Source organism: Bubalus bubalis, chromosome 15, assembly GCF_019923935.1.
Source record: "Bubalus bubalis isolate 160015118507 breed Murrah chromosome 15, NDDB_SH_1, whole genome shotgun sequence".
NCBI lineage: Eukaryota > Metazoa > Chordata > Mammalia > Artiodactyla > Bovidae > Bubalus > Bubalus bubalis.
In genome coordinates this window covers 15,758,909-15,781,172 of record NC_059171.1, presented here as the reverse complement: position 1 = coordinate 15,781,172, position 22,264 = coordinate 15,758,909, and the positions used below count along the sequence as shown (strand labels likewise).

At 36.5% G+C, this 22,264-nt stretch overlaps 1 protein-coding gene across 5 annotated transcripts in view; it reads right to left on the bottom strand.

Annotated features, from left to right (window-relative positions):
• Nucleotides 1-1,966: 1,966 nt before the first annotated feature.
• Nucleotides 1,967-22,264, bottom strand: part of MTDH (metadherin) — a 54,569-nt gene continuing 34,271 nt past the window's right edge. For 2 of the 5 annotated variants that reach the window (XM_025265062.3, XM_025265064.3), the window contains exons 7-13: nucleotides 20,341-20,430; nucleotides 18,303-18,401; nucleotides 12,005-12,129; nucleotides 8,705-8,812; nucleotides 6,373-6,513; nucleotides 4,360-4,516; nucleotides 1,967-3,692 (exon numbers count right to left, since the gene is read on the bottom strand). In XM_025265062.3, the coding sequence (XP_025120847.3) occupies nucleotides 3,622-3,692; nucleotides 4,360-4,516; nucleotides 6,373-6,513; nucleotides 8,705-8,812; nucleotides 12,005-12,129; nucleotides 18,303-18,401; nucleotides 20,341-20,430 (791 nt within the window). In that variant the 3' untranslated portion in view covers nucleotides 1,967-3,621. The remainder of the gene's footprint in view (nucleotides 3,693-4,359; nucleotides 4,517-6,372; nucleotides 6,514-8,704; nucleotides 8,813-12,004; nucleotides 12,130-18,302; nucleotides 18,402-20,340; nucleotides 20,431-22,264) is intronic. The other 3 variants (XM_025265066.3, XM_025265063.3, XM_025265065.3) reach the window with 2 other exon arrangements.

The following is a 22,264-nucleotide window of genomic DNA, read 5'->3' as shown; positions in this document are numbered from 1 at the left end:
GGATCAAGTGACTGCGTGGATAAGCCTGTGTGGTGTAAATAACTTGCTAAGAGCTCTTCAAGGAAGGGGGCAGAAATGCTGAGAGGGGGTTTCTAACTGGTGCGGCTGTCTGCAGGCGTGACACGGATGCTGCACGCTGAGAACGCGGAAGAGCAACACAGGAGAATGGACCCTGGGCGCCTGGTCCCGCCAAAGGTCAGAGCAGCTCTGGACTGCTTTCTCAGACGGACATGAAAGAGAAATAAACTTCTAAAATAATGATGCCAATTTGAGTCTAATTTCCTTAAAAGGGTTGACACGAGTGATACACTGCCCCTGGTGAGTTACATCTACTGCTAAGACGATGGAAGCTGTTTCCCACAGACAACGCTGTGTCACAAACAGGGAGAGCTCAAGAGATGCTTCACTCTGAACACTTCTGCCTTTTCCAGTGGTTAAAACCGCCAAGGGCACCTATGGTTTCAGAGCATCAAGAACATTTGAAACATATAGAACCTCGAGTTTAGAAACATTAACAACATCAAGCCTCTTAGACTAGCTTAGGATGCACAGTCCCCTCCCATAAGAGAACTGTAATGAGCAATTTAAACAAAACAAAAATGGCTTGTTTTATTTACAATACTCAATGCATTTTACAAATAACATATTTGCATTCCCTAAGTCTGTTGGAAGGTAATTCCAGTTTGTGCAATGAGTTTATAGGAAAGTCTTAAGACATCTATTAGACATCTCAAGCCTAAATTCTAAAATTTGAAAGACATTTCACACTATATTAAGAGGACTGTTTTTAAGAAAAACTAAACTCTGTAGTTAAATATTGCCCTTCAGTATCTTTAACCCAAGTACAAACTGGATTAGTCTCTGAAATAATACCAATAGATTCAGATGACTTATTTCCACTTCCCATCCAATAAAATGCATGCACAAAGGAAACATGGTCAATTACATTAATGACATTTTATTTCAATACTTGTCTTTTGGACTCTCTCAACTGTTGTTTTGCTCAATGTAGGGTACAGAGAGGTAGGATTCCAGTCTGGGGAAGTCCTAACCCATTACTCCCTGCTCCAGGACAGGAAGGATTTTCACTAAGTATGGGGAGACAGGTCAGGATGAAGGTGAGTTTTATTTAAATAGTTTCTCTAGGAGGCTTTATTAATCAGAACAAGGATCCCCTTCAGGCCTGATGAAAGTTTTAAAGGGGTCACTTATGTCCCTACTAGTGGCTGGGGGAACGTCTAATCCAAGCCTCCAAAGGACAACAGTTCTCCTCTCTTCCCCTCCTCCCTGGATTTTAATGTCTTTTGAGTTGATGCTGGAAAACAATTCCTCTGGTTCAGATGCCAGAAACTGCTTTCATGTCATAAACATTTATGGAACAAGTGGAGAGCGATGAACAATGAATGATATTTTAACTGTGCAACAGTCTGCACCTCATGCATGTGTAAGAGAATAAACTGATAGTAATTTTAACACTCATAGCTGCCATCTCTTGAAATATAAAAGCCATGCCCTAGTTCTTGAGCCAGAGAGAAGGGATGGGTATTTATTTCCATCTCGGATCCACCCCAATTTAGAAGGGCACTTCTCTGTCTCTGTACCCATCTCCCCTCAAAAGAAGGTATTTATAACACCCGGCGTTGGTGGTTCAATGATACTAAGATGGAGAAATAAAAAGTCTGACATTCAACACAGCCAACACAATTCTAAGATAAAGAAATGGTGAGGTAGAGTTGAGAGAGTTCAATTAAATTTTTTGAGCACAGATCTTTTGGCACATTCTAAAATTACACAGACTTCCTATTGAATTCTCCTTTGCTGATGCCTTTACAAAGTGCTGCAAAGCAGGAATCCTTGGATCTCTTTAGGAAGCAGCTATATAAAGCTAATACAGTCACTTCAAGAAATTCACTCCTGGCACTTCAGCTTATTTATCCCGATACTGAAGCAAATAAAAACAATGCTATCCATTTGTTGAATTTATTTAAACAAATCAATTTAGAAATATCATAGAATTAAACAAAACTTCTGACATGTAAACATACTGCCGTGTTCCTGAAACAGATGTTAACACCTGATAAAAGTTAATAATCGCTTGTTAGGAAAGCTGTCCATTAATAAGGCCAGTCTTCAGCAAAACTGAAACCATTCTGTTTCTTTAGCTTTCCGGTGTGACAATGCAATACTATCAAACCACAATCAAATAGAAGAGACAGAACTGGATGGATAGATCAGTACCATTGGTTACAGCTGTTAAACAGTTTCATTCTGGCGCCACAGAAAAACAATTAAGCCAATCACATCAAATAAGTCATGGCTTTTTTTCTTTATCACAATTCACTAAGTGATGTTAATTATGGTCCTTGTCAAACACGTTTGGTAAAGGCTATTTACAGTGTACATGGCTGAGCATGCACTATTTATAGTTACAAAGATACCTGCCAGTTTATTACAATAGAATTACACAGTGCCTGAAAACGGTGAAACGTCTCACACATCATTTAAATCAATACAGTTTCAAGCAGGAAACGTTCCTTATTTGATCACGATTGCAATAATTACATGAAAATTCTTATAAAAACACGAATCCCCTTCAAGAAATTGATGCATATTCTACGCACTACAGGTTAAGGCAGTAAAAAAATGTATTCCTGATAACTGGAGGTCTTGACAATGTCAATTAAAGCTGTCTGACTCTAGTTTTTCATTCTCCATCATGTACTCAAAGTTCTGTCTGTATAACTAGTTTGTGAAAGATTTCACTTGTAAAGTCAAAAAAGTATTAGTAACAAAGAAGAATTGATGCTGGGAAAAAGTAATTGCTAGGGAAAGGAAAAAAATATAAGTTGGATTTTGCCTGAAAGTTCTCAAATCATACACAAGAGCATTATTTGTGAGTTGGAACCTTAAAAGTATAAAACAAATACATAGAGTTTACCTTTCTTAACTTAAAATATACTGTACTTTGAACAATTCAAGTAAAGTAAGACTATCAAAAAATAACTTCATAAGCCATACAAGTGTCAACTGCGTTTTGAATGTTTTAAGAACATTTTAAAAATTGTAAACTAAACCATGACAGTTTAGTTAAATAATAAATGACTTTTTATTTGCACTTGTGATTTCTTTAATACAAATTGCTACCAACAAATATGTAAAGATATGGCAGATTATGCATTTGATCAAAGCACTTTGATTTAAGCATAAAACAGATTCAAATGGTTTAAGTTCCGTGCATAAGATCCAAGAAGCCGCCTCCTAGTTTGTAGGCAGCCTTCTCTCTAATCAGAATCCTTTATTCCTTAGCTGCAGATGAGATAGGGCACATCTGTTGTAAACAGGGCACTGCTGTAAAACCAGGATGATAACCTTAAGATCGCTCTTGTTAGAGTGGCCTTCCCAAGTGTCTTCCAGCGCTGCAGCATGTTCTGCTGACCTCTTAATTTCATAAATTAACTTTCCTTTGATTCCATTTTTACGGTGGTCGTGTTCACAGTTTTGTTTTAAAAACTGGTTTAAATTTATATAAAACTCTGTACATGTTCACAAATTATTGCATAAACAGCATAATCTTCAAGACAGTGTTTGCAAACACATGTCCAATTCAGGAAGAAAAAAAATTCACGTTTCCCGTCTGGCTTTCTTCTTCTTTTTTATTTGTTTGGGAGATTCCCAACTAGTTTCAGACTTGGCTAAAAGGAAAAAAAAAAAAGGGGAGAGCGAAAGAGACGTCAGGAGGATGGTAAACACTGTTCTGTTTCAAAAATATAAAAGCAATGTCAATAAAAACATGCTTTGAAATCCACTGATAATGCCTCAAATTTTATGTTCACATTTTCAAGTTCTAGTTACAGGTTTTTAGGTTATTCTCCGGCTGCCCTCCTCTCTTTTCCTCAATTTCAATGTATTATGTGGTTTAACCACATGGATGATAGTTCATCATTTTGACCTAAAAAACCACCACTTACAAGACTCAATCTAAGTAGCAAAAGTGAAAGTGGGTAAAGTGGACACTAAAGGTGGCTGAAGGGGAAAAAGGGCAGGGAGGGGGCACGGTTTCAAGAACTTGTGCACAGAAAAAGGGAGGGACCCAGAGAGTAGGGGCAGATACCAAGGGCTCCCTACTTTGGCCTGAGTGACTTTAGCTCCCTGGCCCCCACAACTGAGCTCTGCAAGGTTCCCAGGAATCTAGGCTTTGCAAAGGAGGAAAGGGCTGCTCCAGTAATCCTTTCATGGGGTCACAAGAGTAGACAGGACTGAGTGACTGAACTGAACTCAGTAATCCTTTAGACTTCCAAGACAGTGACACCTATAAAGAGTACAGAGAACACCAAAAGAACCAAAATGAGGACTACTTACTCTGTGAAGGAGGCACGCTATTTTGCTTAGTATTTGACTTGGATTTATCTGTTTCTTGTAGCATCGGTGGCACTTGGGAAGAGCTTTTGTCAGAATCATTTTTTGATAAAATAACAGATGGCTCGGTAGAAATAGCAGGTGGAAGAGTCTTGATAGGCTATTTTGAAATAAAATTATCTTAGGTTTTCATTAAAAAAATCAAATGTCATAGTAATAACAAGAGGCTGCTCAGCTGAAATACAAAGATAGTGAATGAATCATTTACAGCAGAAGCACTACAACTCATGCCTGCCCTCTAGTGACAAACAACCAACTAAATCTTTAACTACAATATCCACAAATACAGGTTGAGATAAAAATGATTAAATATGTAAAATTATAAGATGTCTACTGAATCTCAAAGAGGAGTGAATAATTTAGTTTTCATTAACTTTTACATTTGTCTTTTTCATTACAAATAACAGGATTTTTTCATGTGTTGGTATTCAATGGTTCTGTCCATTTTCCCACAAACTCTCACCTCCTCAAAAGCTTTTCTTGTAAAGTCAAAAACAGCAACTTTCTGAACTACCAGCAGTGACATCTCCTTTTCTCCTTCTCATGAGGTAGGGATATCTCAAGTAGCAGCAGCAGCAACAGCTTCAGTTTTCTCCCCAAGGAAAAAGATGGCCTCAGATAAAGCAGACTATAGCTACTAGTCCTAATCTATTAAAGCAACTGGTAAAACTCAGGTTCAAATCTTCAGAGTTAGTGAGAGTCTGGTAGTGAAATTATAAATGCTCAGGGCCAAACTTGAGTCTCGCCTCTCCTCTCCAACCTGGGAGCAGAGCGGTCAACTAACTGATTTGCCAGAATGAGGCCGAACTATTAATGAATGTTTAGGGCAGATAAAGGACAGAAACTGTGGTATGTGCAGTGAGGCTGGAACAGATGAGTCAGAGATCATCTCACCCTTAAGCCCTATCTGTGAGGATGATTTTGAATACAAGGGTAAGTCCTACTTCTCTTGCCCCTTGTTCTTCTAGGCTCCATGAATTCAAAAAAGCAAAACAAGAAAGGAAACAAAGAGGAAGATGTGCGTGCCTAGGTAACTACCAGGACTCCTTTCTATTTCAGGTATCTGAAGCTGCAATTATGTCGCTTGGTTCAGTTTTATTAATGTTCCCTGTATTTATTCCAAAGTTTTAGTACTCATTTTAAATCTCTTCCTACCCTCCATCCTCTCACTTCTCTATATTAAATCACAAAAGGACTCAAATACCCTTTACAAGGTGACTTCTGAAAATGACTTATCAAAATGTCACATGACCCTCTGTGGTCTTAATATTAAAGCTGTTTCATTACATATGTAAGTGCCACCATAAAGGCAGGGATATTTTTTTCTGCTTTGTTCTCTGCTGTATCTCCAGAACTTTAAATAGTGTGGGAGATTCTCAATACACATTTTGAATGAGAACCATGAACAATTTCATAGTTATTAATATTTCATGTATTTCTAAATGATACAACTTGCCAAATTAGAAATCAGACTTTAAAGCGCTATGGGCTTTGTGTCACTGGTCTAGGCCTTTTATAAAATGGTCCCTTCTGACATATCGAAATTTTCCACAGATGGCACACATTTTAAGATACTGTCACTACATTTAAAAAAATGCTACATTCTAGAGACTGGACCACAGTCATAATACATTATGTGCAAGCTTTTGGGAAAGTGCAACTACTCACATTTTCTGTAAGCCATGTATCTGTCCCTTGGATGCCTATGTATTTAATAAGAAAAAGAAACCGTCTCGTGGCTTTCTCTAGTTTTGCTTCTGACAGTTGTAGGACTTGGGCCAACTTATTCAACTTCTCTAACCTCATTCATAACATGGGTTGTACCTTTTCTTTTCGGGTTGCTGTGAGGGCAATTTGGTGTATTAAAAATGTTTAGCACAGTGTTTCAATAAAATATTAGTATTAATACAATTCTCTAGTCATCAAAATTTTATTTCTTGGATATCAAAAAGTTACCTGGCTATTTTTGATTAGTGCATCAGCTGGATCACTAGTGCTTATGGTCTTCAAAGAAAAAGCTTTTTCCTGTTTTGGACGGACTTTAGAGGTATTCACTGGAAGCTCTTCTCTAATCTCTTTTTCTAATTCTTCTGTGTCCTACAGAGAAAAGCAGTGCATTTATAAATCATTTCATGAATTAAAATATACTTGGTTTATAGTACCAATGTCCAGAAGATATTTCTCAAGAAGATAATTTGAGAGCATAAATTAAGAGAGCTTAAGAGAGCATAAAAAAGTCATTATTATTCAAAGATTTAAAAAATCTCTGGTATGTTCATCATTCCTGTTTTCTTCAGGGATTTAAATCTTCTGTAAACTAAAAAGCAACACACTCACAACCTCAAATGGGAATCATTTAATTTACTAAACAAAAAACTAGTACTTTTTCCTTTTAGAAAAATTACATGGTGAATTAGTTGATATTTTAAGACTTTAGAAATAGCATTTCACTTAATGACTTCTTCAAGGCATGAAGAAGTCATTAAGTGAAATGCTACTGGAAAATCCCATGGACGGAGGAGCCTGGTGGGCTGCAGACCATGGGGTCACTAAGAGCTGGATACGACTGAGTGACTTCACTTTCATGCATTGGAGAAGGAAATGGCAACCCACTCCAGTGTTCTTGCCTGGAGAGTCTCAGGGATGGGGGAGCCTGGTGGGCTGCCATCTATGGGGTGGCACAGAGTTGGACATGACAAGTGACTTAGCAGCAGCGGTAGCATAAGGCATGAAATATATATATATATAAGTGCATTTTCTAGATAAATTAAGCTTTGACAGTAGAAAGGACATGGATAGGCATGTCATAAAATATCAAGGACAAATTTTTGATTTCCTCAAACTGTAGTTTTCTCAACTTTAAAATAAAATTTGTGTAGATAAATTCTAAGGTTCTTTTCAAGTTTAAACATTTTCATTCTTAGGCCTTTATAGATTTTTAAAAATACATTACATGCTTAGGTATGTGAAAGAAGTTATGAATAAGAATATATTAAATATGACATCATTGTAAATGGTAAGAAAGAAAAAAAAATCCAAAATGTAATCACTTATGCATAGGCTAGAACTTCACAGATCTCATTTAATTCTCAAAAGCAACCTATGCAGTTAAGTAACTTGTGCAAAATACAACAAACAAAAAACCAGTAAATGGCAGAACAGAGATATGAAGACAGATTGATTTACTCTCTTATTCACTGTATATAAGTGAATTAAATACACTTAAATATATTTAAGTGATTATATACTTATTCACTGTATTTAAAAACACAGGACTTCCCTGGTGGTACAGTGGATAAGAATCCATCTGCCAATAAAGGGGACACGGGTTCAAATCCCTGGTCCGGGAGGTTTCCACATGCCAGGGAGCAACTAAGCCCATGTGCGCACAACTACTGAGCCTGTGCGCCCAGAGTGTGTGCTCTACAAGAAGCCACCACAGTGAGAAGCTGGCACCACGACGAAGAGCAGCCCCCAGCGCCCCAGTCAGTCTGTGCGAAGCAACCAAGACCCAGTGCAATAATAATAAGAAAAAAAGAACACCAGCAAAGGAACTTTCACAATTTAATTAAGTAGGAAAATTACTATGTAGCCTGTTCTCTAAATATTTTGGCTATCTCCTACATTTAAAGGAATGAACACAATTAGCCACAAAGTTACAGATGAGGAACAAGATTTTCATAAGCTGCAATGTAATAGTGATAATGCTTTCAAAAACAAAGCCATGCATATTTCTAGTAATCTAGTACACCTGAAATTAACCTGTTTTCATCTATATTAAAATCTAGAAATACTTTCCCAGATAGGAAAAGACCAAAGAAAAAGTTTCTGTTAAAAGCCAAAAATATCAGGAAAGGATACCAAGTGCAACAGCCAGCAAACTCAGAGTCAAGTGCAAGATACCCCTTGTTATGCACATGGCTTTCATAACTGTATTAAAGTTCTAACCTGCTAAATTCCACTGCTCGAGGAATTTCTGTTAAGTGTGCAGTGCCATAACATCTGTTTCATTTCATCATACTATAAACCCAGGTGCACTAATTTAGAATTTTAGTCAATTGCTTTTGGTTTATATCTTTGATATGATTTTCTTTAGAGCAACAATCTTTTTATTACAGTATGATATATAAAATCTTTAAAACATTCTATGACTTTTCAAACAAGAAGTAAATCTGATGTCTCATATCCTGTCTTTATATCTCTGCATTTTCCTAGCATCTACAAATGATCCTTTCATAAGTCAGTAGTAGGTGCTTAAGGAAGGATGTCTATTGTTTTGATACTTTACCTGTGCAAGAGCGTTATCTTCACCTTGCTTCTTCTTTTTCTTTTTTTTCTTTTTAGATTTTCCGGTTGGAAGAGCTCCCTCTCCCTTTTCTTTATCATCATCTGAAACCTGATGTTAAAAGCAAAAGTACTGAAATGAATCAATGAAGTTTTCTTTATTCAGAATTTAGGAAATAATTTATTAGGTTTAGTCTTTTTCTCCCAAATTCTACATATTAGTAGTAATAAAACTGAACTTGAATCACACACAAAATAACAAAACTCTTCACTCTTCTATTTGTTTATGATAAACCCCTTTTTCTTACATCTTTCAGTACTCACTACATGATAATTAGAGCTGTGCAAACCTTGGTTTTTAAAAGTTCATTTCACAGGTCATTCATTTTATTTAAACACAGAGCTATCTGCATTAAAATCGAATTTGACCCTGTTAAGACAACAACAAGGTACAGAGGAAGAGAAAGTATCTGTAAATCATATATCCAACAAAGGACCTGTATCCAGATTATATAAAGAACACTCAAAATTCAACAGTAAACAAACAATCCAGTTGGAAAACGTGCAAAAGATATAAACAGGTATTTCATAAAGAGACTAGGAATGTTCTGCATCTTTTAAAAATTTTTATTGGTATTTATTTTGGGGGCCATGCTGGGTCTTCACTGCTGTGTGGGCTTTTCTCTAGTTGTGGCGGGTGGGGACTGCTCTCAAGTTGTGGTATGTGGGCTTCAGTAGTTGTAGTTCTCAGGCTCTCCTGTTTCGCAGCATGTGGGATCCTCCCAGACCAGGGATACAACCTGTCTCCTGCATTGGCAGGTGGATTCCTCACCATTGAGCCACCAGGGAAGCCCTAGAAATGTTCTGAATCTTGACTGTATTAGTGTCAAGGTCCTGGTTGTGATATTGTCTTAGAGTTCTGCAAGATGTTATCATTGGGGGCCCCTGGGTACAGGTGTTTTTTCTCTGTATTATTTTTTTCTTTTTTTTAAATTTTATTTTATTTTTAAACTTTACAATATTGTATTAGTTTTGCCAAATATCAAAATGAATCCACCACAGGTATACCTGTGTTCCCCATCCTGAACCCTCTTCCCTCCTCCCTCCCCTGTATTATTTCTTTTAAGTACATGTGACTCTAAAATTACCTCAAAAGGCTTAATTAAAAAAAAAAACAAAAAACAATGCGAGAAGGAATGTCATTAAAAATAATACTGTGCATGACAAAAATAGCAAATTAGAATCTTGGTTAAGAGACATTCAGTCCAAGTCGGTTACTAGCCGTGGAGAAACTTCCACAGAAGTTTTTACCACAGGCTCATAATGATGAAAATATCATATGAAAAGATGCACCCTCTGAAGGATATTCAGGTCATAAGGACTCTGGTCAGTCTGCTTTTCAGCCAATTTATAATCCATCCATAAGAGAAATGTAGTTCTGTATGGTAGAACACTATTTTTGTTCATGGGAAAAAGGCTGAAATTGACATCTTTTAACTCATGAAAAAAATGGACATTCTGGGCTTCCCTGGTGGTCCACTGGTTAAGAATCCACCTTATAATGCAGGGGACATGGGTTTGATCCTTGGTCTGGGAAGATCCCACATGGCGCTGAACAGCTAAGCCCGTGTGCCACTTTTCTTAAGCAAATCTACAAAACACCCCGCATCTAACACATCTCAAACTGAACCAACCACCTTTCCCCTCAGTTAACTAGCTTCTGTTTTCTCTGTTGGGAACACCACTTTCACCATCCCAGTTACCTAAGTGTTCTTGAAGTCATTTTTGATGATTCTCCAATCAATTCTAATCCCATGTTCTGTTGATTTTGCTTCAATTAATTGTTTTCAAACCTCTCCCTTACTCTGTATACCATTCTTACCACTACTGTACAGGTCTACTAAAACAATGTTTAAACTGGTATTCTCATATGCCTCCATTCCTTTATCTACAGGCATTACCAAAGTAGCAAAAAAAAAAACAAAACAAAAAGAAACAAAAAAACACCCTACAAAAACAAACAAAAAAATCCCACAAAAACAAAACAAACCACTTTAAGATTCTCCCATTATTTATAGGACAAAATCCAAGGTTTTTTGCATAGTATTCAAGGGCTTGTGGAATCTTCCCTCTGCTTTTCTCTCCAGTCTCATTTCTGACCCCTCTTTGCTATACATTATGCTCTTACCTCTGGGATGCCTTTGCTAAAACTCCAAAGTGCTTTCAGAATACCTAATATATTATAACATTACCATTATCTTCCAGAGTGCTGGTCTCCTTCCTCTCCTCCCTGCCTGGAGTGTAGGCTCCTTGAAGGCAGTAATTATATTTTGTTTCTCTACTAGCACAATATCTGACCCATGGCAGATGCAATTAATCTTTGTTGAATAATAATGGTAATGATAATAATAATTAATAATAATAATAATGGTATGATAATAATAATTATCTTCTCTTTGACTTTTTTTTTAATAGAAAAACTAACCAGCAGAAAAGTTCAATCAGTAGCTTAGTGTCTCTTGCAAATACCACTTCCATTCTTTTTCAAAGCTATCAACTTAGTTTATTATCTCCTGCCCTGATTTATGTAACCAAAATAGTACAAAATAGGCTCCAAAATCAGTCTTCTCAATTTTCTGCAATATCCAGCCTAGTTTTTCTAACCTGAGCAATGACCAGGTTATCCCTGGTCTGAAGGCTGCCCTACGTTCTCATTACTTACAGAATTCCATAAAACTGTGGCAATGTACATCATTCGTTTCATCTATTTACTAAATGCCAAACATGTTCCTGGAGCTACAAAAACAGGAACTTCACAGTCCCTTTCCTTAAGGAATGAAGCCTAGAAGGGGAAGACTGACATAGAAACCACTGATCCTACCACCAGTCGATTCCACACGTGTATTGTTCCTCCCCATCAAACATGTTACTTTCCTTGGTCCCTTTCTCATAATGTTCTCAGTCTTATCTTGCTATGAAGCTTTCCTTAATTTTTTACTGAGAACCAATCTGCTTTTATCTAAACACACCAAGAGTTGGTAGGCTGATATAATAATTCTGGTAAGAGGACAGGAATTGTGCGTTTGTTTTCTTATCAGTATATAATAGTACTTTCCACACAGAATCCTCAATAATCTGTGGAAAGAAGAAACAGTAATAGAGAGAAGGCATGCGACCCTAAGATGATTGAAGCTAGTATGATTAGAATGCCTCTCTGAAGCAATTCGACCCCCGGATACATTAATAATTCCAATACAGCTGGATGCACAGAGAAATAAACATATCCACCGATCCTTTTACTCACTTTTTGATCATCAGGAATTGGTTCCTGGGACTTCAGAAGTGAGGCTCTTTCTTCATCTACCCAGTTCCCCCACTCTTCTGCTGGCGCATTCCAATCAGAACTGGGATCAGCAGAAGACAGGCCATCTAAAATTTAACAGTGTGAATCAGGGATCTGCCATTTCTGCCAAAAACCAAATGCAAAACCCCAACTTCTTTATGTTGAACTAAGCTGTAATTTTAAACTATTACTCTTCTTCCTCCCAATCACATTTTACGAGTTAGGAAAAACCCCAGTAACACAATGGTAAAAACCTTTCCCCAACTTCTGCTGGGCACATTATATGACTAGATGCAATGACTAAGAAACTCCAGAAAACGTGTTAATTAACCATTTATTCCATTCTTCCTACTTCCTTTATTATCAAAGGAACTTTGTCTCCTGAATTTGCTTTCTTTTCATTGTGTATGTCTAACTATAAGAAGGACTTGGTCCTTTTTTTTGTTTTCTGATTCTTCCCCCCCAGGGTACAAAATGAGTCTTTAACAGAAGTGCCAAAATCACACTCTTCCCCTCTTTATGAACTATTTCAAGATTAGGTTCTTCATCAAGTTCACCAAATCATGCAGAATATTTAACCTCTTCCTTTGCTCCTCTTTTTAAAAATACTTAACCTGTACCTTATAGTTTTTTCAGTTTATTCAATGCTACTTACATCTTTCCATATATGTGAGTTATTTTTAGGGCTTCTATCACCCTATTCTCAAGAACTTTTTTTTTTTTTTTAAAGAAAAAAAATTTAACCTAGACTTTCATACACATCCATGTATACACCCATGACTACTTACTGTCAAGATAACAGAAGTTAGGCTTTATTTCTAAATGGTTAGCAAGTCATCCTAACATTGTTCTTTACTGGGGGAAAAAACCAAAAAACAAAACCCTGACTTTTGCCCAATTAATGCCAAATGCTACTTTCCCCAAATATTAAATTCTTATATACTTCAGTCTGTTTCTGGAATTTCTGTTCCATTCATCTATTCCTGGGATAGTGGCATACACAATGTAACTCTGTATGCATTTTAACATCTAGAAAAACAAATCTGCCTGCATTTCTCTTATTTTCTTCACTATTCTTATTTTTCCACATGAATTCTATTATTTTTGTTTAGAGGGGAGGTACTATGATACATCTTCATGAAGACTTTTAAAAAGTCTATGTTTCAGAAAAATATGTAATGATCTGGGAAAATGTTCATAGGCAAAAAAAAGGCAGACAAAACTGTCTGTGCATCATGATCCCAAATTTATATGAGGAAGAGGTTAAGGAATACATTAATAATAGGTACATCTTAACAATGGAGGTACAGGAATTTCACCTTATTAAGTACTAGAACTTGAGCTAGACAGGTAACAGACATACAAAAATGAGTATGACAAGAGGCCTTCCCACACGGAGCTCACAGTCAGTCTGCTCAGGGATGAAGTACAAGAGACAGGTTAGGTAGAGTGACAGATTCTGTTATAAGAAGCGCAGAAAGGGAGAAGAGGGACTAACCAGCGGAGGATGGGGAGAAACTGAAAACGTAAAAATTTATGGTCCAGTACAGGAAAAGCATGGACAAGTGATTACCAGTGTGAAATGTATTACAAAAAAGGAAGTTCCTTTCTATGTTTCTATATTTACTATTACAAGCAGGTATCCAGAGCCAGTATCACATAGTAACAGCATAGAGGCTAAGACTTCAAGGTGTCTTAGAGTCAAACAGACCTATATTTGAATATTGCTCTACTACTTAATAACTATGTAATTTGGGTCACATTTCTTAATCTTAACAGGCTATGTACCAACTTCATAGGATTGTTGAAAGGATTATATAAGATATGTGTAAAGCAGTTGATGGAGAAGGCAATGGCACCCCACTCCAGAACTCTTGCCTGGAAAAATCCCATGGACGGGAGAGCCTGGTAGGCTACAGTCCATGGGGTCTCGAAGAGTCGGACACGACTGAGCAACATCACTTTCACTTTTCACTTTCAAGCATTGGAGAAGGAAATGGCAACCCACTCCAGTGTTCTTGCCTGGAGAATCCCAGGGACGGGGGAGCCTGGTGGGCTGCCGTCTATGGGGTCGCACAGAGTCGGACACGACTGAAGCGACTTAGCAGTAGCAAAGCAGTTCAGGACAATGCAGTCAGTGCTTAATAAATGGTATCCACTGCTTTTATACATTATCGATGACTTTAACAATAGAAAGCCAGTTTAAAAGTTATCAGGCATATACAATTAATTTATTTCTCACAATCCTATAAATCTCCCAATAAGATACACTTGGTTATGTCTTAATGTAGAAGTCATTTTTATAAGTAAAAATGGATCTAGTAGATGTCTGGAACCAACTGCTCACTTTACACCAAGCATTTATTAACAATATTTTTAGGAGATCTGAATGTCAAAGTTGTCAATGATTTTGCTTAACCCTCATAAATAAGAAACCTACATTTGGAAAACTGGTGTTCATAAACCAAGTCTCTTAAGGCCTCTTATCAGGAAAAAACCCTTTGTCAAGAAAAAAAAAAAAGTTTAAGCAAATGGGGCTTCCTTGGTGGCTCAGTGATAAAGAATCCACCTGCCAACACAGGAGATGGGTTCAATCTTTGGGTCAGGAAGACCCCCTGGAGAAGGAAATGGCAATCCACTCCAGTATTCTTGCTTGGGAAATCCCACGGACAGAGGGGCCTGGAGGGTCCATGGGGTTGCAAGAGTCAGATGCAACTTAGCGACTAAACAAGAACAACATAAACTCTTAATAAATACGGTAGTGGTGCAGGGGTGGTGAAGGATAAAAATCTAATTAATAAAGTACTTGGTAAAATTATTATTATTTTTGGAGGAATAAAGCTTGAGGAATAACTGTAGCCCATGCTTCAACTTCTATCAGAACATTAACAGAAACATAAATTTCTACTTGCTTTATTAAAGCTTTATGGTGATTTTTCCATGTTTATTGATTTCAGGTCGGTATACTCATCTATTTTTTGCGGCTACGTTGTGAGTTGAGGCATGTGGGATCTTAGTTCCCCAACCAAGTACTGAACCTGTGCCCCCTGCAGTGGAAACTACTGGACCATCTTTTAAAATTAACTGGAGATCAAATAAAACTGCTTCCTACCCCTGCCCCATTTGTAGTATTTTAGTTCCCGGATCAGAGATTGAACCTGGGCTCTAGGCAGTAAAAGCACAGAATCCTAACCAGGGAATTCCCCAAACAAAACCACTTTAAAACAACAGGTCAATCACCTAAGCCTAAAAATTGTCACCAGGTGATTTCTCAATGCATAATTCTTAACAGTTCACGGGCCTAATGTAATAAACTTCTTAGATAGTTCGCTTGAAATTGTGTAGTATAGTTTCATTCATAGCATAGTTCTCTCCAATTATAATTTCTCACTTCTTAAAATTCTTCCATTAGTTCGCTAAAGTGTTTCCAAAGAACTGTATTAGCTGTCTTTTCAAAATGGTAGGAAATATCTCTCCATTTAATCTGCTTGCGAAACAATGTTTTAGGTTTAAGCATCTCACAGCTGTTCTCCTTTCTATTTCAGTAATAACATGGCTGTCTGTTGTTTCTGGTCAAAACATAATTCAGCATTAACTCTAATAAAACAAAACAATTATGTTAGAAAGACATTCTCCAGTGTTTGTATTAGACAAGACAAATTAACCTCACTGAGTCGACTATGCTCCTAAAAGACAATCAATAGTACCACAACACTTACTGAATATTTACCATGTATCAGGCAGTGTTCTAAGAGCTTTAAGTCTGTGAGGGAAGAAATATTATTTACAGATGATGAAACTGAAACACAGAAAAACAAGGTAGCTAAGATTCAAACTCAGGTAGTCTGTCCTCAAAGCTCACGCTCTTAACCTCTTCACCATGGGGCCATTAATTCTTTCTCATGTGTCAACAAAAACAAAATTCTATTCAAAATCTGACTTTTTATAGGGGTTATGATATTGTTCCTTTATGGTCAAGATAACGGACAGATTAACAGCTGCCTTTAAAAAACGTTACCTTCCATACTTTAGCATCTTAATTTTATTTTTAAAATTATTTCGGCTGCAAGGCAGGAACTTAGTTCCCTGACCAGGGATCGAACCTGTGCCCCATGCAGTGGGAATGTGGAGTCTTAACCACTGGACCACCACGGAAGTCCCAGCATCTTAACTTTATATTCAAGTGATTCGCTAAATTCAGTGCCTTTCTGCCAGATAATGATATTTATGACTCAAACCAGAGAGTCAATATATTACTCAAATCACACTGTTAAATAATATATATACTTTGTGGGATCCGTAATCTCAAATACTTCATGAATTCTATAAATTTAGAAGGAATGACTAAATTCACTGAGTACCAAAATTAGTGACATTCAAGAAGGTAACACAAAAAATAAAATTCACAGAGAAAATGTGGTTAAAGAGGAACTGAGGACTTAAAAGACTGCTCAATACAGCATAACGAACAAAGAAAGTGTTCTTAACACTCATTACTTTAAGAATAGAGTCCCATGGATATGTTTATTTTTAAGGATAAAAAAGTAGAGCTGTTATGTCCAAGCAGTGAAGCCTAGTGCCCTGCTTGCTCAGTTTTTCTCAGCTTTAACCACAGCTGCCCACGACACCTCAGTGCTATTTGCTTACAATCACTACCCATCAGTCCTATAATCATTCCTCAAGTCTATTTTGCACATAGCTGTTCATTCTTCCCAAAGCACAGGTAAGGCTTTTTTCCCTCTAAAAATTCTTTCACATCCTTATAATACTTTGTATTTATCTGATACTTTATAATTTTCAAGGAACTTTCACGTTCATTCAATATCTCATTAAAACCTCGTAACACTCTATGGAAATAGATATGAGAGACTATTTGCTGTATTTTACAGGTCAGTTAATTTAGATTCCAAGATAAGTGACAAAATTCAAGACATATGAGTTACTACTTTTTAAAGTCAGGATTAGAACTAGGATCTACCTTTTAAACTAGTATTCTGACCCTAACCTCCCTAATATTTTAGTCAGCAGACGGTAAAGAATCTGCCTACAATGCAGGAGACCTGCGTTTGATCCCTGGGTGGGGAAGATTCCCTGGAGGAGGAAACGGGAGCCCACTCCAATATTCTTGCCTGGAGAGTTCTACGGACAGAAGAGCTGGCAGGCGACAGTCCATGTGGGTCACAAAGAGTCGGTTTAGACACGACTGAGCGACTAACACTCAAGGCTTTTCACAGTTTGGTCCTTCATAATTCATCTTTCCAACCTCATCTCCCTCAACCTCTAAGAATTATGCTTCAACTAATCTAACAGAGACCAGTCTAAGACTAATTTTCAGACTATGTTTCAAATTTACGTTCATGATTACTATCATCACCAAGGCTGCACGTGTAGTGGTTAAGAGCATACACTCTGGAGCCAGACTACCAGTTTGATACCTGCTCCTCCAACTTAACTGTGTGGCTGGGGAAAAATAGATAACTTTTCTTTGTTTCCGTTTCTTCATCTGGAAAGTGTGGGGGAAAAATAATATCTACAATAGAACTGTACTAAGCAAACTAATAATAGACTTAAGACTCAAACCGCTTAGATCAGTGTCTGGCACAGGCAGGTGTCTGCCGTTACTGTCAGCGCTGCTGCTGAACACCTGTGTAGCGCACTGCCCTAAGCACTGAGAGAAGGAAAGGCAGACCGAGTTCCTGTCTTCAGAGGGTTTTCAATTCTAAGACGTGAGGCTGTAGGGGAAAAAATATTTTTTAAAATGAAGAGGGTATGAGCTTTCTGAACATAAAAATCATATTCTTTTCCCCTTTCTCTTTTTTTGTGACTCTTGCCTTTAACTTTCTTATGCTTCTACTGGAAATTAGACGAAGAAAATGGTTTTCTACCAACATAAAAACCTGCATACCTCACAAATTCAAAGCCATTCTTACATATTCTATTCACTCTAGTATATAAAACTAGGGAAATAAATAGAACATTTATTTAAAACAAACAATTTTAAAAACTCTAAAAACTACAGTGCAACTATAAGAAAACTTCATGTTTAAATATTGCCTCAATCATGAAAACTGAATTTAGTTTTCTTTTTTTTAAATTCTACAGGTATTTAATAATCGGTTTGTAGTATACATTTGGTATTAAGTTTTACTGCTATGACCTAAAAGGTGAAAAATCAGAATTAAAATTAAAACATAAACATGAATTCAGGGTGCTAGAAAGAAAATTCTGAAAACAAAAGTAAACTAATAAAAGGACATACTTAACCCAGACCATTCATCATCGATATAGGGTTGATTACGGCTAACATCCCACTGATAATCAGAAGTGGTAGACTGAGAAACTGGCTCAGCAGTAGATCCTTAAATGAAAACGAATGCAATAAAATTAAAAATGGAAATTTCTAATGATGTTTCATAACAATAGTTCTATACTTTGCACACGAAGATTTAATTATTTTTCATTTCTCCTAAAAGGAAAAATTCAGACATTAGAAAAAGAGTTAAGATAAAGTAGAATTGAGGGTAATTTTAGATTAAGCATGATAATCACTAGATTGAATTCACTGATCAGAAATCTATTTTTTCCCTAGTACCAATCCATTAGATTTTATCTTTTATGATATATACTTCAAATTGGCTATCTCCAAATTTCAAGTCAAAAAAGTTTTATTTTTCTTAATGAAAAGTAATAAAGCATTAAAAAAAAAATCCTGGATGTTTCAGAATATCCCTATATCCTTAGAACTGTGAAGGAGAGAACTAGAAAATGTCTGAGTTTGCTAGAACTTTCTAAGGAAAAAGACAAAAGAAATAGATGATATTTAGACAAATGAGGCAGAAAGAAGCCAAAGAGAATTTACAGAGTTGTGCCGGCGTTTGGAGACCAAGTTAAGTTCAAGTGCACTTATAGAGAAGAGAAAATTATCTCCTGAATTTTTTGTCTTCATTTCTCTGGGAGGTGGGGAACAGGTGTGGTGAGTGGGGGTCACACTGCCCGTAAGCAGTGTGATGAAAGTTGTGGTCAGACTACTGTCCAGGGCTTCCACAGAATTCTGCTTACAGTTTTCAGGGCATACACATTCGAAGATGTTTGGCTCTACTGACATAAGCTCGTTTTAGCATGGAAATGTAAAGCAGTGCTTCTCCATCAGGGATTCATATACCCTGGACCTTCTGCATCAGAATTTGCATGTGTTTTGGAGTCCTTCTTAGGTGACTCTGATACTCACTTTGGAATCAGAGCCACTGATATAAAGAAAGGGTTAAGAATATGTTTGTATAAGAGACTTAGCCATAATCACTTCCTTTCATAAAAGTCCTCACAGATTTTCAGTTGGTTGTAGATTAGCTTACCACTAACATGCTTGACATAAACTCAAAATGGTTACATATTTTAAAAATAAACTTTAACAAGTAGAACAACCCTATAAAATTCATATATAATTAGCACATTAGTTGCTTAGAAAGACTATAGTAACACTGTTGCTATTTCTTTAGCAGCTTTCTCTGAATATATGGAGAGAACAGCATCCGTGTTGTACAAAGTCACCAAATGAAGGAAGAAATTAACATACCTCTGGAACTACAGTGTAGCCTGTAAGACCAGGGGTTGGTAAATCACAACTCATAAACCAAATCTAGCCATCCCCCTTTTGGTAGGTGCCCAGGAGCCAAGAACAGTTTTTATATTTTTAAATGGTTGAAACAAAAGTCAAGAGAACAAAATTTCACCCAGATACACCCATCTGGTTTATGCACTGCCTCTGGCTGCTTCCCTGCTACAAAGGCAGAACGGCCCACATAGCCTAAAATATTTATTATTGGGCCCTTTACAGAAAAAGTTTGCTGACCTCTCTTCTAGACTAGTGACTCCAGACGCTGTGGAATTACATGATCAGCACACTGGGTCCATGAATTATTATTGATAAATGGCATATCTATGTAAGTAATGCTGGATTGATGGTAGTTTGGTTAGTAATAATGGAATAAACTAGTAACAGAAGTGTCATGACTTTGAAGAAAGGCCTTCTATTAATATTTGCATTCTTCTGCATGAGTGTCAACATGCTTTCAGTTATGTTAGGCCACAGAATCTTCCTATCTACACAACAAAAGGAACTAAGCCACCAGCAGTAAGAGTTTAGGTCTTTCGCTCTCCAAGGCCTTTGCTACTTTATGTTGTTTATCTATAATGTATGTGGCTAGTAGTACTTGACTCTGATTATTTTTTCAAAGAACAAGTGCTAAAATTAAACAGAAAATTTTTTGTTAACTAAATGAAAGACTGTTTTCACATACCAGAAACAGCAGAGTTAAGTGTGAGAGATGCAAAAGAAGCAGAATTCTGTTCAGAGGTATTCATTCCCCTATCCACACTAGACCAAGCAGCTGTTAAAATAAAGAACGTCACTTGGAACCTTCAATTTGCAATGAAACTTGAAAGACACGTAAAGATTTAAAACTATGATAATAATATTTAAAGATACCCTGAGAAATCAGAACCACCTAGTACAGTAATAGCGACTGTTTATCGAATGTCTGTTATGTACTGGGCTCTTGACACCAAATACCTCTAATCCTTAGGGCAAGGCTGCTAGGCGAAGTTTCAGAGCAGTTAAGTGATTTGCTGACAGAAAACACCTGAGCCAGCCTGGAACCAGAGCCAACTTTCCAAGTCCATGTTTTCTCTACTATGGCAACACAGCTGATTGTGCGCCACAATGAAACTACTACTAGCCTGGATCAGGCACTGAAACTTGGTACTTGACTCTCATTCTAGCCAATCCTTTAAACTACTTAAATATGAGGTTCACAAAAGCTCAATAACTAGCCTAATCTCCATAAAAGCTATATGTGGAAAAATAGGGATTCATATCAAGTATTAAGGAACATGTTCATTCCACTATACAATGATATTCGTACCAAATACTAGGAACATGCTCATTCCATTATACCATGATATCTTCTCAACATTTTTAAAGCAATTTCCTACTTACAATGAGTATTTTTAGGAACATATACATCTGTGAGGGCAGTCACATCTGCCTCTTCTCAGAAACTAACTGCAACCCTCATTTAATACAGTTCCTTTCAATTTCAATAAAGGTCCTAATCCATCTAGGCAGGAACTCTAATCTGATGCTTAATTTTTATCTACAGCAACATTAAGCAAGTACTACCATCTAATTTATGTCCTAATTATGATAACACTATATAGCTTTTACAAGTAAATTACAAATATCTCAAAAGGTCATAGTTCTAAAGATTACTTGATTAAACATGACCATTTCTTTTATTAAGTGTGAAAGAATGCTTTATACCATAGAAAGTTATTCTTTTATCACTGCTGGAATGAGGCTAGGGATTTAGGGACGGTCTTTTACAAAACAAATTTTGATATTTCTACACCATTTTTGGACACTGCAGGGGGAGAGAGAACAAACTTAAGAACAATATTAGCAAATGATCTGAGGTCTGTTTCTTGGGGATGTTGCTCAACATGAGTTTTTCTAAGCTTGGAAGCAATGGGAAAAGCAAATAACATAGGAAGAAATAGTTTTTTCTACTTAAACACTAAAAATTCTGTAATTATCAATCCCCCAAACTAAAATAAACCTGCAACGAGCATAACAGAAAAGATATGTTTAATGCACAAGGAATTACAAATTAAAGCACAAAAAGCAAGAGGCCATTACACAAATGGGCAAAGAACATGAATAAACAATTTATGAAAGAAATAGAAATGATCAAGAAAGTTGTGAAAAATATTCACCCCCATTAGTGGTTTAAAAAAGTTAATCAAAATAATTTATGTATTTTTTTCTTATTAAATTAGAAAAGATTAAAAAAAAAAGAATAGTCAACCTTGGTAATATACATATGATAAATGACACTCATACTGATGCTGACAGTATAAATTAGAACTTTCCTAGAAAATACTTTGACAACATGTCATAGAGCATTGCAAACATTCATATTTCCTTTAATCCAATCACTTTCAAGAATCTATCCTAAAGAAGTAACCCCCAACAAATATATTCAGTACAGCATCATTTATATTTCTTTTAAAAAAAGAAAAGTTATTTCTCTGATAATGTAGGAACAGTGATTGTCTATGCTATGCTTATACAATATATTATAGGATCATTAAATGAAATACAGAAAGTAAAGAAAATGTTTGAGGTACAATATTAAGTGAGGGAGGAGGAAAACAAAAATGCAC